General features: G+C 33.7%; 1 protein-coding gene across 1 annotated transcript; it reads right to left on the bottom strand.

Annotated features, from left to right (window-relative positions):
• Positions 1-724: 724 nt before the first annotated feature.
• On the bottom strand, positions 725-18,674 carry LOC128208998 (DNA polymerase alpha subunit B-like). Its single transcript, XM_052912784.1, has 15 exons — positions 18,513-18,674; positions 15,589-15,713; positions 13,214-13,296; positions 12,813-12,876; positions 12,448-12,563; positions 11,589-11,776; positions 10,661-10,968; positions 8,960-9,127; positions 7,861-7,899; positions 6,825-6,898; positions 5,422-5,521; positions 4,413-4,519; positions 2,308-2,367; positions 1,701-1,827; positions 725-1,217 (listed from the first exon to the last, which is right to left on the bottom strand). The coding sequence occupies exons 1-15, from the start codon at positions 18,598-18,600 to the stop codon at positions 1,068-1,070; spliced, it is 1,797 nt and encodes a 598-aa protein (XP_052768744.1). The 5' UTR covers positions 18,601-18,674; the 3' UTR covers positions 725-1,067.
• Positions 18,675-18,720: the final 46 nt, after the last annotated feature.

The raw sequence follows: 18,720 nt of genomic DNA, 5'->3' as shown, positions 1-18,720 counted from the left end.
GTGAAATGACAAGGTCTTGTCTTTAACTAACATGATTTTCTTTGCACAGTCATTATTCTGAATGAGATATGCTTCCTGATCTCTTCCACTGACTAGATATGCTGCTTTACTACTTAACATGATTATCTGTCTGGTCATTGAACTGACAAGATCTGCTCCTAAACAGGTTAACATGAATATCTAGGCAGTCATTGAACCAACAAGATCTGCTCCTAAACAGGTTAAGATGAATATCTTGTTACAGTCATTGAACCAACAAGATCTTCTCCTCAACAGGTTAACATGAATATCTTGGTACTGTCATTAAACCAACAAGATCTGCTCCTCAACAGGTTAACATGAATATCTTGGTACAGTCATTAAACCAACAAGATCTGCTCCTCAACAGGTTAACATGAATATCTTGGTACAGTCATTAAACCAGCAAGATCTGCTCCTCAGCAGGTTAACATGAATATCTTGGTACAGTCATTGAACCAACAACATCTGCTCCTCAACATGTTAACATGAATATCTTGGTAAAGTCATAAACCAACAACATTTGCTCCTCAACATGTTAACATGAATATCTTGGTACAGTCATTAAACTGATAAGATCTGCTCCTCAACAGGTTAACATGAATATCGAGGTAAAGTCATTAAACTGACAAGGTCTGCTCATCATCATGATTGGAGATGGGGTTATCTTTGAGTAAGATGTAAGAAATATAACTGAAAGAAGGCATGGATTTACAATTTTATTTTCAAGTCACAAGCAACTATGAGGTCACATTTTCTGTTTCAACATTATTAACTACGAGACCAATGCTGGACTGTCTCCGTTCATTTATTGTTTCTGGTTGGTATGCATGTACAATTTTATTAGTCTTTTACATGATTTCCATACTACTTGAAATTGCTATAGCTTAATAAAATCCAAAGAACAAAGAAAATACTATGTATGACTGATATTCAAATTATTCTATATACTAAGTATGACTGATTTTCAAATTATTATGTACTATGTATGACTGATATTCAAATTATTATATACTAAACAGAAGTAAATAACCCTAAATTAGTAATTTTTATACTCGGACAATTTGTGCAGTCACATTTTTCACTAAAGGCTGATTACTGGCCAGTTTGTTGGTTTCCACGACAACCTTGGCAAACGTACTTCCTGTAAGCCCCTTGGTGAGCCGTCCTGGGTTGATACAGCAGCAACCCTTTATATCCTGTATACAGAACAATAGTATGGCTATAAAAGTGATCTTTCAAATGTAAATTACATCCGAAGTATCAAAATAACAGTGTTGTGATAACGAATAATCATTGGCAGTAATTTCTACACAACTCTTCAAAATTATCTCAGGCAAATTTGTTTAGACTCAGTTTAATTATTAGTGTAAATATAACAAGTCCTAAAAGATTGAATGTGTAAATAAATGATGAAACACAACTGGATAAACATTAACAAGAACATAAAGTTGGACACTGTACTCCATGAAGAGGGACATTTTACAAACCACCTAAAGTATGGACAAACTGTTTTGGTCTTTAAAGTGGAGAAATAACAAATATTGACAAGCACATAATGTTAAATTTGTACGCTATAAATATGATAAATAGAACATTTATTTATGAGGAAAAGCTTTTAATTATATCATTTTGTAACATTTATAAACTGTAATAAATGACTAAGAACAGTAATAACGAACCTTTATAAACTGTTTGAACTCCGAGGGTAAGATGAAAATGTGCGGCGTTGTCGGCATAAACCCTGAGGCCGGGAACTTCTCATAGTCGATACACATCTCCTCACTGGGCGGGTAGAACGGATAGTAGCTAGAAAGTGGAATTAATGACCTCAACTAGTTTTTTCACAAAGTTAACATACAACTCTTTAAAAGCTTATTTTTTTTACCATTTTCTATTCTGTTTTTTGTCTTCATTAAAAAAAATGAATCCTTGCGAAAGTTTCTCTAGCATTATATAAGATGTTCACATTCATACATATTCAATGATGCTCAACATTCTCATTTAAAAGTACAACAGAAATGAGTTGACATCCACTCAGTCTTGCAGTGACTTATATCTTGAGAAATGTTAGCAATCAATATTTCCAAACTGAATTGAAACGCTGTCTTGGAAATATGTCAGAAACGAAAGGCTCAAAGACTAATGGCTATCGGCTAAACAAGACTTTTTGAGGGCATTTGTCACAATTGACAACTTTTGTTATTTCTAAAAAGAGTGCACATTTCAAGCTTAATTTCACTCTAGCCTAATGCTTTAGACTGGTTACTCTTCTAAGTGTAACTGTACCTGTGTTGTGAGAGCAGATGTTGAACCAGTCTGCCCAGCCTGTCACTGCCACCTGGTGGACTGAAACAGATAACAGTGTACAACATATTACATTCCTCTCATTTTTCTTTAAAAGAAGAACATACTGTATTATTATACCTCACTTTTGTCTACAATGGTAAAATCCCTTTACCCGAAAAAGATATATTTTTACTATCAGAAACACTTTCAACCTTTTTGACACGTGACCAAGCAAAAATTAACTGTCAGATCATGTGACCACAGTGACATTTTGAATGTCATATAAGGGCAAATGACTGCTTCAATATTTTAGCTAAACCATGACTTGATTGCTAAGGAATGCTTCCCTTATAAACATTCAGTAGTGACGTCGCTATTCAATGTGTACACAAAAGCATCAGACAACAGGAACTGTCAGCAAGTAAACATGTCTCGTTTACCTTGTTAAACTTTTTGAATTAAATTAATTAAAAACATTTTAAAACTTTTTATGTACTTAATTTTGTTTGGTATAATAAAATAAATATCATATGTGTGACATTGATATTGTCAACCCTCGAAACAGAATGTCACCCTCGGCGTTATTAATGTCACACATGCTGCCATATGATATTTATATAATGCATTATTATATTATGGGTGTTTATCTTATATTTGAAATATCATTCAATTACAGCAGTGCCATGAAATCAGAGGTAAACATTGTTTCATTTCCTAGCGATTTGTTTAGCAGAGATGTTTAAGATGTATGAGGGAACCTGTCTGTAATGTTTCCCCTTATCGGCTTGCTTGTTGTGAAAAAAAAACAAAAGCCATCACAGGAGTGATAAGGGCCCTAAATGATAGCATATTTGGATGGGGGCGCAATTTGATGGCATGTAATGATGTTATCAAGTTTTTGACAGCTGCTGTAGCAAGTCTTTTATTTTTGATTAGTGTATGACATCCTTGACTAATGTATTGTTTTCCTGATCTATTGACTTGTTCTGAGCAAGTAGTAAAAGTTTGCACTTAATATCTCAAATGGTTGTTATCAAAACCATAAAAAATGTCATAATTTCTAAGTATACAAAAGGCAATAAATCTAACTATATTAAAGCATTATTTACATAATTTGACACAAAACATGTATTGAAACTGTGAGGAAATTTATTAAGTATGAATCTAATATCTTGGAAGTGTTGGGTTAAAGGCCTAGTTTAAGGAATGTTTGGCATGATGGTCCCCTGCTGTGCATCCCCTGTTAAATGCACCCATAAAGGGTTGACTATTTCTATAATAAAACTTGAACTGCACAGCAGGATACTCAGATCAGAGGTCTGATAGACAGCACAAGGCAATAAAGATTAAGATCGAATCACAGAAATTGTGAACCATACACAGTTTTAGGGGGGGTCACTTATAGAAGGCTTAAACTAGGCCTTTAACAGCAGGGTGCATAGGGTAGAAGATGCACAATGTATCGGGCTATTGGACAGAAAATATGAAAAGTTGAGTTAATGTGAAGTAATTTTAAGGTAAATTGTCAAATATGAAAAGTTTGTATGCATTTGTGATCATATAAAAAGATTTTAACAAAAACAAACAAAACAGACAATTATTAGATAAGGCCTAAAAAAAAAATACATTTGGTTCGGGTTACCCGACCCTACCTACGGAATAGGCGCCGACCCTACCGTTTATTTAGTCAGTTTGAAAAAAAAATGAAAAACTAACAAAAAAAAAAAAAAAAAATTTTTTTTTTGCTTTTTTTTTTTGCTTTTCAATATGTAGTTTAAAACCTTAATTGCTTATATAGAATTTAACTTTAAACCATTCTCCAATGATGAAAATGACATTCTTATATAAAGCCTAATAAAAAAAAAAAAAAAAAAAGCCTACCTACCCTACCTATTTTTGAAAAGGATGTAACCCTAACCAAACAATTTTTTTTTTTAGGCCTAATCATAAACCTTAATTCCATGAAAGAAGATGGGTGAACAGGTTCGTCTTCATGGGGCCAGAAGAGAGCTACCAAAGAAGGATCGGGTGCAGCGCCCCTTTAGAACCTTTCAGCTAACACCCTATTTATAAGAGAAGTTAAATAGCCATGAAGAAAAACTTACAAAGCGATCTCCTCACTGCCCATTTGGAAAAGAACGTCGGTTGAGGTCAGACCAACCACGACATTGTTGATGCGCAGTGTGCATGGGTCCGTGTGAAACTGTATGTGCTGCAGGGAAAAACAAAATTTAATTTCAGGGTTTCAGTCAACCTAAATGACAATTATGAATTTCATCTGGTACTAAAAAGTTCTGTCTATGACTATGATTTTTAAAGAACGTTCTGTTTGTAGGAAGATCACGAATTCAAAGGCTTCAAGAGAAATCTGAAGAAATTGCACAATGCTAAAAAGAATTAAGCACACTGCGTCTGTAGCACTGAAAGCTGTAAAGGACCATGAGACATCTCTCTTGGCTTTTGCAACTCATGGAGACTTGTTAATGTCGGCAAAATAAACTGTATAAGAATTGTTGGTATTTGTTACAAATGAAGCCATTTATAACAAGTGTTATCATGCTACACAGATAACCATTTACTAGATAAGATTATAAGCAAATTATTAAAACATAATTTGACAATTACATGCAGTTTGTTCCTACAGGAGTTCTTAAAGCTACACTCTCACAGATTAACTCTTTTTACAACTTTTTTATTTTTTGTCTTGGAAAGAGCATTTTTTTTGCGTAAATATCTGCAAACCAATGATATAAGTCATAAGATTGCTGATAAAAAATCAGATCATAGATTTTGATATTTCTGTTCGAAAATTAATGTTTTAATATGTTTTTAAGAAAAATGCAAAAAACATCAATTTTTGAACTTAAATATAAAAATCTGCAATCTAAATTTTTGTAAGCAGTCGTATATAACTGGTTTCCAAGGATTTTCGCAAAAATTGGCTCGTTCCAAGACAAAAAATAAAAAAGTTGTTAAAACGTTCAATCTGTGAGAGTGCAGCTTTAAGGTATGCGCATTAAGAATAAACAAACAAAAAATTCATTTTAAAACACATTACAAAATCATAAAACTCACTTATATTGACATAAAAATTTAATCTTATTGTTTTCTTACTTTATGTTTTGAGTTTTCGTATTTGTACGGAGGTGTTGGGTACAATGGATCATGGTGAATGTCTCGGTACGACGGCAGAATCACGACCTTCACATTCAAACTGAAATAGAGAAATACTAATACTATAAGATGCACTAATGGTTCTTATGAAGAATACTTGTTTAATTTGAAAGAAATGTGCAGAAAACACAGTATTTCTACCTTATGAGATGATAGTAGATCACTGTAAATCTTTTAGGACCTCCAGTCATTTAATATTTGTGCGTTTTCAGCTGTTAATTACACAGTTATAATCTTGTTATCAGTAATTAATATTTTCCATAAATGCATCATTCAGAAAGTAGTTCAAGGCTTATCACTCAAAATTTATGATTGTAATACATACATGTATTGATTTTAAGTACGAGTGTCACTTTAAAATCATTGTTAATGCGACTGCACAATGATATAGATATAAGAATAGCAAGTTATATATAGCACCACAATATGTCCATAATTTTGTAGTTTTTTTTTTTTGTATTAAGAAATATTTTCAAAATGCCTGGTGCTGTATTGTCCACTTAGTAAGTCCTTTCCCGGTCATAAAAAAACCCGAAGCTAAATGCAGATATTTGCTTTTTTTACTTTATTTCACACAATGGAATATGTGACATTACTTTTCAAGGGGAATTTATGCGCTCTTTAAACTGGCAATTCACCCGAGAAGTGTAATTTGCTTCAATGGTTAAGCCAGTATTCCAGATACCATAATGTACCGAAAATGAATTTCAATACTTAGATATCTTTAGAACTGTGGGATTGATTCTGAATGTACCGATTCTTACAGCTTATTATTCATCAAGAAACTGTCAATTGGCAGTTACCTGAATAAATAATAATATTGTTTATAGTGTGGCTCAATAGGAATTGCACAGATCTATTAATAAATATTTACATTCTCCTAGTCCTTTGTGTAGATAAAACTTGACTTTCATATTGTATAACATGCATGGAGTTATGAAGTCATTGTTTACTTCAATATTGCGCTCCGATTGGATAATAGCGACATCATTTAGCCAATGATATACGACATTACAAAAATTATATATTCTTTAATACAAACATGTGATGTCGTTTAAACTTCTTTACAAATACTCAATTGCAGAAGAAACTACAAATTTTTAATCGCAATGAACATTTTCTGTAATTGTAAATATAATAGATCACATTTTTTCTTGCCTTTATGTATGAACGAAGTAAGACAAGCCAGCAAATGAAAAAGAAGCGCTAGCACACTTCATGGAATTTGCTTACCTGCCCTACTGCGTTCATACATCATAAAGTCAAGAAAAAATGCGATCAATCCTTAATTGGTTACTATGATCATTTAAGAGTAGTGTTAAAAAACCAAAAAAATCACTCACTTTTCAGTAGCTTGGGCAATTTCTTCTATCTTTGACTGGAATATTTCCTCAAATGGCAAGGTACAATTGCCGTTCTGAAAATGCAACATCACATGTTAAAACTGGATACTTATTACATATTCGTTTATTAACGATACATACCAATAAAACTGCGTTGATATGACTTATATCAGATTACGGCTGACCTCCAGATGTTACCTGCTTTGTTTAACAGAAGAATATATTGAACCCAAGTACTGCCTGATCTACTGAACGGCTTACACACCTTTCCAACAACTTTACAGGTAATGATACCGTGACAGTTATGATTTGAGTTATTGATTATATGAAGTATTTCTGAAATTCAGAGCCATGTCAATTATGATTTATTGAACGACAAGGCTATCACTGTAAGAAATATTTAGTGTTAAAGCCACATGCATATAAAAATATTAATAATGTAACTAGCACTCGGGAAGAAAATGGCAGAAGGCAACAATCGTCCCTTTTTTCTCAGTTGAAAAAGATGCAAATATTAAAGCCAGTGTTTTGGGACTTGCTACACATTTGTATTGTCATAGTTAACAGTTATACAATGTTCCATGTCAATATCATTTATGAATAACCAGTACATTTATATACTAAAAGCTTAAAATTTGTTTGTGCCTGTCCCCATTGTCGCTTACAACACAAAGGATACCAGTATGACAATTTACCTTTTGATTAAACTTTAAATAATTGAATACTGTAAATTGCTGAAGGTCGCTATTCGTGATTTTTCACCAATCAAGGAGGCAATTGAAAATTTACTGTCAATGTTTACATAAAACTGACACAAACGTTAAACATGGCTTAAACCCAACAATTGTGAAAAAAGTTCTCTGGAAATCAAAACAATATACCGGGTACGGTGAGCAGGGCTTCCAAACTTTTGAAATCATAATTGGTCCAGACCAGTCGCCCAAAGCCTTCCCATCCCCATGAAAGAAATCCCCCCCCCCCTCCTATACGCCAAAAAGAACATGCATTATCTGCACCACTAAAAAATGCAACCTACCTCAATTTCTGTATTTTTACAGTCGACGAAAGGACCCATCTGAAGAAAACAAATATTAATCAAACATTGTTGACAGCAATAAAAATTACTAGTGTTTGAAACTATATTTTGTCAAATGGGATGGCATGTTTTTCAAATGCAACACACTGGCCTGTTTTATTTTATTCTGTTAAATCTGCAGTCAGCCGTTATTGATTTTAAGCAGGTGAATCGGTAACCCTTAACCTAGAACCTAGGTCAGGATACACAATATAATCTCAAACTCGTAGCTGGTCAAAGGGTTATCAGGCTGGTACACGCCAGGGTCATATTTTGGGTCAATGAATTTTAATGACCTTCAACCATTGCTGAGATGAGTATGTGCAAGATTGTCTGTCATTAGGCCTAAAAAAAAAATTGTTTGGTTAGGGTTACATCCTTTTCAAAAATAGGTAGGGTAGGTAGGCTTTTTTTTTTATTTTTTTTATTTTTTATTAGGCTTTATGTAAGAATGTTATTTTCATCATTGGAGAATGGTGTTAAAGTTATCTCCTGTATAAGCATTTAAGGTGTTAAACTACACATTGAAAAGCAATTAAAAAAAAAAAAAAAAAATTTTTTTTTTTTTTTTTAGTTTTTCAATTTTTTTTCAAACTGACTATAAAAACGGTAGGGTCGGCGCCTATTCCGTAGGTAGGGTCGGGTAACCCGAACCAAATGTATTTTTTTTTTAGGCCTTACGAGAAAATGCTTTTTGCCAATAACAGTGCAAAAACATTTGTTATTCAAATTCAAGATGCAATAGTTTTTATTATTATATTCATTTGTTTGCATAACAGTGTGCCTACATAAAAAGAATACTTATTGTAATCGTCCACAGGATCATTTTTAAATATGCTCTTGATTTAAAATAACACAGATCTATATTAATTATCGAAGCACTTAATATATTCCCAAAGCATCTTAAATCATTTCCTAACTTAAGTGAATTTCTTAAGTTAAGTATTTCACTTATCATATGATATAATAACCTCTGACATAATGACATAAGTACTTTATCACACTTGGATGATTTTGATATTAAGGCAAAATAAAATAACACAATCACTTAAGTCGATACCAAAATGCAGACGTCAGGTCGAACAATCCTGATTTGTTCAACGAGATCAGACAGAGGTTCGTATGAGAGACTGTCAGATGTTGAGAAAGGCCCCGCGGCCACGAGGAGGCTCAGACGAGATGCGTTCTCTTGGGAAGTTTTTATCTCTGGTAGAGGGAGAGGAACGCTCTGAAAACACAAACAATGTCACCTGAAATAATGAGTATTACCAAGAGCACCATGAACAAAAATACTCGATTTTTTTCTGTTATTTGTGTATTGCCTCTTGCAACAACAAGTTTTATTTATATCTTCAATAACTTTTAGTAATAGCCAAGGTTATAACTATTTGCACTGTGCCAACAACACCAAAGCTATCACAATATTCCAAATTTCTTATTCTTTGAAAAATAAGGACCAGCTTAAACATAAGTGAAAATAAAGAAGTATGCTTGCGTGTTAATGTCTTTCATTACAAACTTAAATGTGTACAAAGTAGGGATGCAAACGAATGGCAAAATTGATATTCGAATATTCGGTAATTCTTTCGATCGAATATTCGAATATTCGATTACCGAAATACGTATTTTAGAAGATGTATTAAACTATTATTATTATTCGCTAAAGCAATAGCCGGGGCGTTTTTTACCCTACTTTGTCGTAGCCAGTACGCGCGACGGACCCTGATTTCCCCAAATGAGCCTTTGAAATTCTCCATTTTCAGGAAGAAAAAAGCAATTATTTATACATTATAAAAAACAAATCGAATAGTTCAATTCTGCTGCCTTTTGTAAACAATGTGAAATTAGATGGATTCCTAGTCAAACAGTGTTTTGCGCCAATGGAGGGTCTTTCCGTAGGATGATCAGCCTCGTTCTGAGATTGACCTCTTAATTGACTAAATAAAGATATGGAAACCCCAAACGAACTCGGTTCTAGTAAAATAATTAAACGAAAACATAAGTGTATTGGACTCAGCTATTGTACAACAAGAGAGGAAATATATCCTAAAATCCATTTCAAAGCACGAAAATTGTATCGAAACATGGAAACAATTTATTTAAAAAGCACATATATGCAACAACATTTTTGTAGCACATGGCATTCATATCATCACTTCGATTTGCGCTTTGTTGTACAGTAGTTACAGCCAAGACAATACATTGGTGTTCAAGCCGATCCCTAGCTAGTTGTTGTAAAAGTAGGGGGACTTTTTATAGTACCCGGCGTTATGTCCCTAAATGACACATGACGCGTGTCTAGTCATCACATTCACACATCTGGCAAAAGGGGCCAATCGTTGTAAAAACAAGACAAACGAACTTTATAAACAAGATCAGCGTTGTAGGCAAAATGTGTTTTATTCTCTTTATTGAACTTTTTTTGAATATTCGAATACCAATTTTGACATTCGAATATCAAACTTTGATCGAATATTCGAATATTCGAATATTCGTTTGCATCCCTAGTACAAAGTCATATACCCTTTTTAATTTATGGCCTTTTAAAGCTTTAAGACTGACATTGAGAGCTTTGTTATTTTGTAATGTAGTTGTTGTTGTTGTTGTTTTATTCGACAACTAGCAAATGTTTGGAGAATGATCAGATCTTCAAAATGAACTTATGTTTCAGATGGACAAAACTGATATTAAAATGCTTATTAATGTAAGCTTCAAGTCCCTAACCACTAAAAACATGGCATGAATACATTATATACTGTACCTCAAGCAATTTACTGGCAACAAATTTCTGCCCTGTGCTATTGTGTCCAGTCATGGCAACCATCTGGCCCGGAAACAAGGCAAACTCCTTGAGTTGTGAAAGGTCTACTGGAATCATCTTACCAGATGACATATCAATAGAGCCTTCAAGAACCACTGACTTAGCATTCAGCTTTCCATTACTGTCACAACATATCCGGCCAACAATTGTGACCTCTTCCTGTGTGGGCAAAGCCACATGGGAAAACTCCTCAATGTTGTGGACTTTCTGGATGTGTTCTGCCATGTCTTCTATCATGTCGTTTAGCACTTTAATAAAATGAAAACATGATCATTTATACTAAATGAATTTGATAATTCTGAATATGACAGTGTGTTTTTTTCAATTTTAAGGGAATAGTGGCATGGCTGTTTGAGGAGGAGGAATATAAGTGTCATTTTGGCCAAAAAAGGGGAAAAAATACTAGCATCTTTTATAAACTTTTTATTTAATAAACCTATAAACATGAATGGCACTTCATTAACACATTTGCAAAATGTTAAAGGTTCGGTGGTCATGAAAAAAAAAAAAAAATTCAGGGGATTTTATTACCTGGGTTGGAAAAAAAAAAACTTTCAAGAGGGGAATGGGGCCGAAAAAACATGTTTAGAAGATCAGTCATAAAAGAATAATAAGTACTCGAGCCATCAGGGCACATCCTCAGTGGTCGAAATTAGCACAAGCCCGCAAGCTCTGCACTGGTAATATGTCTTTTGGGCTTGCTCAAATTCTGTATTATATAGCAGGGCTTGTTCAAAAACTTGTTCAAGCCCTACTATATAAAATTCAGAATTTGAACAAGCCCGCAAGACGTTTTACCAGTGCAGGGCTTCCGGGCTTGTGTTAATTCCGACCACTGCTATACATTTGATACCAAAATGAAACATACCATCTCTTTTGTCAGACATCTTTTGAAACATGTACTTGAAGTTCCTAGTTACATTTTGCTCGGGAGCGTATGTTTCTATGGTGACTTCTTTGCCAGATCCGTGCCAGGCAGTTCCATCGGTGTCGCTAAGGCTGGCTACTACATCACCGCGGTTTGTGCGAGAATTGTATTTCTTTGCGGGTGTGGTACTTTAATAAGATGTTATAAAGACACTAAATAAACAAACATCATGATAATTATACATTGGTTTGTGACCTGATTTGAACTGTGCTTAAAAAGCTTAAAATTAAATGTCTATAAAACTATATCTCATGCCATTTTATTCATCAGTGAATAACATATGTCCAGAGCTTAGAATGATCAAGCTTGAAAAATAAATGTCTTGCAAACTATATCTCATGCCATTTTATTCTTCAATGAATAACATAATTATGTTCAGAGCTTAGAATTATCAATAATGGAGTATAGATGACATCCCTTAAACCAGTGATTTTTTTTAATTATTTTTACTGCCTGAGCCTAGCAAATTGGGAAAAAAGTCAACTTTGGGAAAAATACAAATTCAGGTCAAAATAGCTAATATAATGGCAAATATACATGTTTTCACTTTTTTATGCATACATTATGCTGTGAAAGAGTTAGTCTTGTCAAGATTTTATTTATTTTTCAAGAAATTTGTTGCTTTTTTATTCATTTACGTAGTCTGCATTTATTAAATTGGGAAAAAAATATAATTTTGGGTTGTTATCTCACTCATAAAATGCCATATTTCACTAAAAAGCATGAGTGAAATATATGTATTGCAGGCTGAATGCCAGACAGAACACCACAGTCTTGCCGGCATCAGTAAGGTATGTACCTAGCTGGTGAGAAGCTTGACGGGCTGTACGGCACTGCTGGGCTCCTATTTGGGCCTGTGAACCTCTTGATGGGGGCATTCTCTGGTGTATGCTGTCTCTTGTTCGAAATCGTTCTCTGCAGTGAAATGCTTTAATCAAATTAAAAGTACAAGTGTGAGTACCGGTATTCAGATTAACATTACTACACTCAAAACCAGTCTCGCTTCTGCTTATCATTTTCTTGGGCCAATTAATTAACTTATAAAACAGTTATCAAAAGTCAAAATTTGCTACAGTGACAAAACCACCTCTGAAAACATGGATGCTCTGACATTTACTGGTCATCTTTTCCTTTATATCTTGAGCAAAAGCCAAGGTGTATTACCTTTGAGGTTGGAGTATTTCCACCATAGGCACTGTATAATTCCTCTGCTGCCTCAACATCCATTCTGTTTTAGACAAAAGAAAACTGTACTTGAATACAACCAGCTAATTTTGAAATGGTTTTCGCAAACTTCTCTTCTGAATTTTTGATTCACCTCAAAGCTTAAAAATCAAGAATTTTACCAAAATATCACAAACATAATCAAACCAATGAAAACATTGCACTGTAACTCAAAGAAAAACACATTATTAACTTGCATAAATATTCCTGCATATCACTTCCATGACAAACCAGTAATTTTAAATGTTAGATCTTCTTTACAGATTTCTGAGAACTTTTGTTTTTATCCATTGTGTTATATTGATATTAAGATTTAATTTCAACGCAAGCAGCATTCTTACGGCAGCGTGTCAATACTGTGAATTTTCGGTGCATTTCCCTTTTTCACTGATTTAGGGGTCTTCTGATGCCTCTTTGACAGTCTCTACAATAAAAGCATGTTATGTTATAATATAATTATACAATATACTGTTTATTTAACAGAGAGAGAACTTTACAATTTCAAACACTGACAAAAGTCCTATAAGTGTTAAATTAATGTCAATGTAAAGGGGAAACTCAATGCCTGTGGTAAACACTACATTAACTGTAAATCTGACTCAAGTTAGTCAAGTATACCGTAAATATTACTCATGATGCGCTCATGATTCCTTCTTATTATCATATTTCAGTTTTATCCTAATGGCTTACTATTAAGCAGGGCTTTATCTGCCCGTTTTGGGAAAAGACCCTAGACATTTTGGGAAAACTTGTGTCGCGAAATATGCTGATAGTGGGAATTTTACAGTTAAAAGAACAAGCTTTCCAGTCTCCTCCCAATGAAACAAGAGCTGTCACAGAGACAGCGCGCTCGACTATTCCGCAGCTTTTCAGTGTAAGGATTGAAAAGTTATGGCGAAACATGCATGGATCATGGATCACATGATTAGATTTCAATGCAATACATGATGTGCTGAGATATTAACATAAATGTATTTACATGGAACATTTTAACCAGAATTTTTTAGTTTAATAATAAAGGGCCATTATTTGCAAAATACAGTTATCTAACTTGGTTATTCAATTATGTTGGGTGGTTGAAAACCATTGTATAAAGTCTCAATGCAATACATCAAGTAATTGCTGAGATATTATCCTATGTGTGCTAACATGCAAGACCTTAACCAGAATTTCGAAGTCGCAAAATAAAGGGGAAAAATTATATAATATGAAAGATAGAGTTATCTTACTTGATTAAAGAAGAAGGTTAAATAGTTGGGAGCATGTGTGTAAAGTTTCAATGCAATACATGATGTATTCGCTGAGGTATTGACTTAAAAGTGGTAACAAGCAAAACCTTAACCAGAATTTCTATGTCTAAAGAAGGGGCCATTATTTGAATATAATGCAAACTAGAGTTATCTTACTTGGTTAATTAAGTAGGTTGGATGGTTGAGTACCATTGTATAAAGTCTTAATGCAACGAATACCTCAAGTAGTTGTTGAGATATTAGCCTATGTGTGTTTACTCGCAAAACCTTAACCAGAATATCTTAGTTGAATAATAAAGGGCAATTATTTATATTAAATGCAAACTAGAGTTATCTTACTTGGTTAATTAAGTAGGTTGGATTGTTCAGTACCATTGTATCAAGTCTCAATGCAATACCTCAAGTAGTTGCTGAGATATTAACCTATGTGTGCTTGCACGCAAAACCTTTACAAGAATTTTTAAGTCGAATAATAAAGAGCAATTACTTGCATTAGATGCAAACAGGAGTTATCTTACTTGGTTAATTAAGTAGGTTGGATGGTTGAGTACCATTGTATCAAGTCTCAATGCAAAACCTCAAGAAGATGCTGAGATATTAACCTATGTGTGCTTGCATGCATAACCTTAACCAGAATTTCTAAGTCGAATAATAATATTAACCTATGTGTGCTTGCATGCATAACCTTAACCAGAATTTCTAAGTCGAATAATAAAGGCCTATTATTTGCATAAAATGCAAACTAGAGTTATCTTACTTGTTTAATTAAGTAGGTTGGATGGTTGAGTGCCCTTGTATCAAGTCTCAATGCAATACCTCAAGTAGTTGCTGAGATATTAACCTATGTGTGCTTGCACGCAAAACCTTAACCAGAATTTCTAAGTTGAATAATAAAGGGCAATTATTTGCATTAAATGCAAACTAGAGTTAAATCTTATTTGGTTTATTAAGTAGGTTGGATTGTTGAGTAGCATTTTATCAAGTATCAATGCAATACCTCAGGTAGTTGCTGAGATATTAACCTATGTGTGCTTGCACTCAAAACCTTAACCAAGGTGTGACGCCGACGCCGAAGCTTGGGTGAGTAGTATAGCTCTCCATATTCTTTGAATAGTCAAGCTAAAAATTATTAAATATTAGTTTCTTTCCTCTTTCAAAAGACCTGTAAAGGCTGATATATCAATTGCTATAAATCATGACAGATAATATTTCATACTGATCTCTGAATGTGATGAAAATTGAACGATTTCTGAATTTAATTACCCCTAAAACTTTACATAACATAATTTGTCATGATGTTGAATAAAAAGATATTCATAAAAATTAATAATAATTAGGATATTTTGCAGAAGATTGGATGAAATAGCTCATATTTTGCATTGGGAATGGGTCCGATAGTCGGACCCGTGGTTCCTATATAAAAATAAATATATTTTTTAATTTACAATGGCAATGTTGCTATTTACCTCTCTTTCAAACTGGTCCAGGACGTCTAATGTCATTGTAATATTTTTCTTCGAGTGAGTAAATGCAACCCACTCTGTTACCATATTCCCAGCATCCAGTCTATGCATTGTGCACAGTTCTTGCACTAAAAAACAACAACAAATATTTATTTACAGACTATTCACAGACTTTAAAACAGGGACATTGTCAGCTTTTTCATGTTATCAAATATATATGACTTGTCTTAGAATTTAGTAAAACGTTTGTCTTAGAAATGAATACAATAATGATGTAATATGTGCCTGCAGTCAAAAGCCATCAAAAAGAAGTCAAATTAAACAGCAAACAAGAAAGGCTGCAATGTGACAAAATCTGGGTTTTTCAATGATTGACAGAAGAACTTCAGCCTTCCCTTTGAGATTCAGTTTGAACTGGGTTTTTTTACTTTTAGAAACAAAGACCTTGACCTTGACCCTAGGGGCTCTAAATGCAATATCATAAAAACTCTTCTAAATACCAAATTTGGTCATGATATATCAACCCTAACTTAAGTTATTCAATTTCCACCTTTTTTCTACTTTTAATAATCATGACCTTGACCTTCACCCTAGGGGCCAAAAACACGGTCCCATGAAAGGTATCCATATACTATTCCTATAAATGAAGTTTAGTGAAGAAAAACACTCTTGAAAGATATGTCCATCCTAACTTAAGTTATTCAGTTTTACTTGTTTTTCATTTTTGGTTTCAGTGACCTTCACCTCAGGGACCCCAAACAAAATCCTATTAAAGGTCTCCATAAATGCTCCATATAATTACCAAGTTTAGTCAAGAAATGCCAACCATATATAAATTACTATTTTTAGTAACAGTGACCTTGAAAATGACCCTAGGGGCCCCAATTGCAATCATGTGAAAGCAATCATTAATCTCGTCCTATATACAAAGTTTGGTCGAGATATGTCAACCCTTATTAAAATTATTCAGTTTCATAGGCGAGTTTGACACCACCTACTCAAACGAGCAACGACAAATGTCATTCTAATAACCAGGGTTCACTATTGAAAACATGATTAAAAATAATCTTAAAAATGTCGACATTGAAACGAAACCTGTCAACATTTGAATTCTTATTCTTACTGTTTTGGACAGTTTTTCAACTTTTTGGTTGTTCGAAGACACTTAATGAAAATCATTGTTCTTGAAATACTTTGTGCAAGGCACGATGATGGGTACTGAGAATTGTTCAAGAAGCCTAACCAGGACACATCTTACCACATTTCTTCACCACGCTGGTGTCAGAGTGTTTATGACTAGTATGAATTTGGTCCTTTTAGCAAAGGACTATAACAGTATAAGTCACTTCTTCTAAATTTCTTAATAACACTGAATCAGTTCCAGTTCACCATCTTGTTAGATGTGCTTGTGGCACTAAAAACATGCAGGAAGAACATTTAAACTTAATGTTTGCTCTGACTTATGTGTTAAAATTCAGTTTCAATCCAAATACAATAAGGGATTGGAATCCACTACCCCACAGCCTAATCCAGTTCTACAGTATCTTGCAGAATTAATCAAGTGACCACATTCATAATCAAGATTAAGAAACTAGATTAAGAGACAGAACACTTAGATGCTAGCGTGGTCAAGTAATGCCGTAAGGTGTGTCACTGTACTACAATCTTGATCAAGATTAAGCCTTATTAAAAAAATGTATTCCTAAATATTAGTCCATATAAACAGCCGCTTCAGAGTCTTTGACAATTTTTGATTTGGCGACTCTACGGGTCCATATCCCTTATTGTTGTTTTTCTAGCCAAGAATGACAGATCCCAGCGCTAAGTATATTGAGTGGAAAGATATCGGGTACCTGCTAGATGGTTTCAAAATGGCGATGATTATTGACAGAAGTCGATCTTTCAATTAACACAAGTGTAATAAGTAAAAGGTATTGGCTAAAATAATTCAAGTGTAACTTTTGTGTATTTATTTAACAGTGAAGTGTTAAGTATTTTGGAGTAACAGTTGAAGAATATATTTTACATTGGGTATGGATCAGTCAACTTGTGGCATTAGGGAAAAAATGAATATCCAAATGTTAAAAAAGTTCCCTAAACGCACTAATTGTGGCTAGTCTAAAATTATTGACGTGTTATACGTGATTCTTCCAATCCCTAACGTCTAAACGGGTTTGTGCAAAAACCGGGGGTGTTTTGAAAAATATAGAAATTGTATTAAGTTAAGTATTTTATGGTTTAAATTGATCATAAAGGTTTATATTCATATTTTACCATGTAAGTGAAGTTATTTTGCACAAAACAAGCATTTAATGCATTAAAACACATTATTTACCTTTCCGATAAAACCAAAGTTGACTGACACTGACAACAATTATGCCAAGCGGAACAACTTGACCCAATCGTAATAACTCGGCCACCTCCGACAAGCTTCATGATAGACCTCGTAAATACAATCGTAACAACTCGGCCATGGCCGAAATGTTCCGATTGTTTAAAAACTGTGCCCTGAAGCCTTGCAGGTGCCCTTCATGTATATATCGCTATTGACAGCAAGAAATGAAAAAAACACGTCAAACTCATAATTATTGAATATTCGTAGGATATGACATTTCTATGTATGGAACTGATATAAAATAACATAATCTGGTAATATTTCTCGTTTTTATGATCAAAAAAACCGTAAACGTACAATTATTTGGACTAATATGGCTACCTAAATATAAACATTCCGCTTCAAATGTAAGTTTGATATTCTAAAATAAAAATAAAAATATTTAGGCCAAGCATAATGACATATTAATGTGGATACATATCTCCGAATAAAACACATAACTAACAACACACACAATGCTGACAACAACTTGGTACGAAAGTGTTGACTGCGAATCGACCAAAAGTTCGAGTAGAAAATACAAAAGCAATACGTTTTAAAACGACATCCTCGTCATCTAATTCAATCCCAAACATAGAAAACTCCTCGCTCAAATCTTCTTCAGCCACAAGACTTGTCATTGTTGCAAAAATTAAGTGTTTACTTTATGAAAATTGTAAACAAGGAAGTCAAGCTTCCCGCGTTATCGGACATGTACTTCCGGCTTTGAAATTTTAGTAAAATATCCATTATTTTGGCGA

This window comes from Mya arenaria, chromosome 11 (genome assembly GCF_026914265.1).
Source record: "Mya arenaria isolate MELC-2E11 chromosome 11, ASM2691426v1".
Taxonomy (NCBI): domain Eukaryota; kingdom Metazoa; phylum Mollusca; class Bivalvia; order Myida; family Myidae; genus Mya; species Mya arenaria.
Note: the sequence above shows the minus strand (reverse complement) of the source record. Positions and strands in the feature narration are given on the sequence as shown.

Bases quoted from the DNA above. Each gene is read 5' to 3' on its own strand.
- LOC128208998 (XM_052912784.1), bottom strand. From the start codon at position 18,600: ATGACAAGTCTTGTGGCTGAAGAAGATTTGAGCGAGGAGTTTTCTATG. The intron at 13,297-15,588 runs GTAAATAGCAAC...CTTTTATTGTAG, and splicing joins TGGACCAGTTTGAAAGAGAG to AGACTGTCAAAGAGGCATCA. The intron at 1,828-2,307 runs GTACAGTTACAC...TCCACTTTCTAG, and splicing joins CATCTGCTCTCACAACACAG to CTACTATCCGTTCTACCCGC.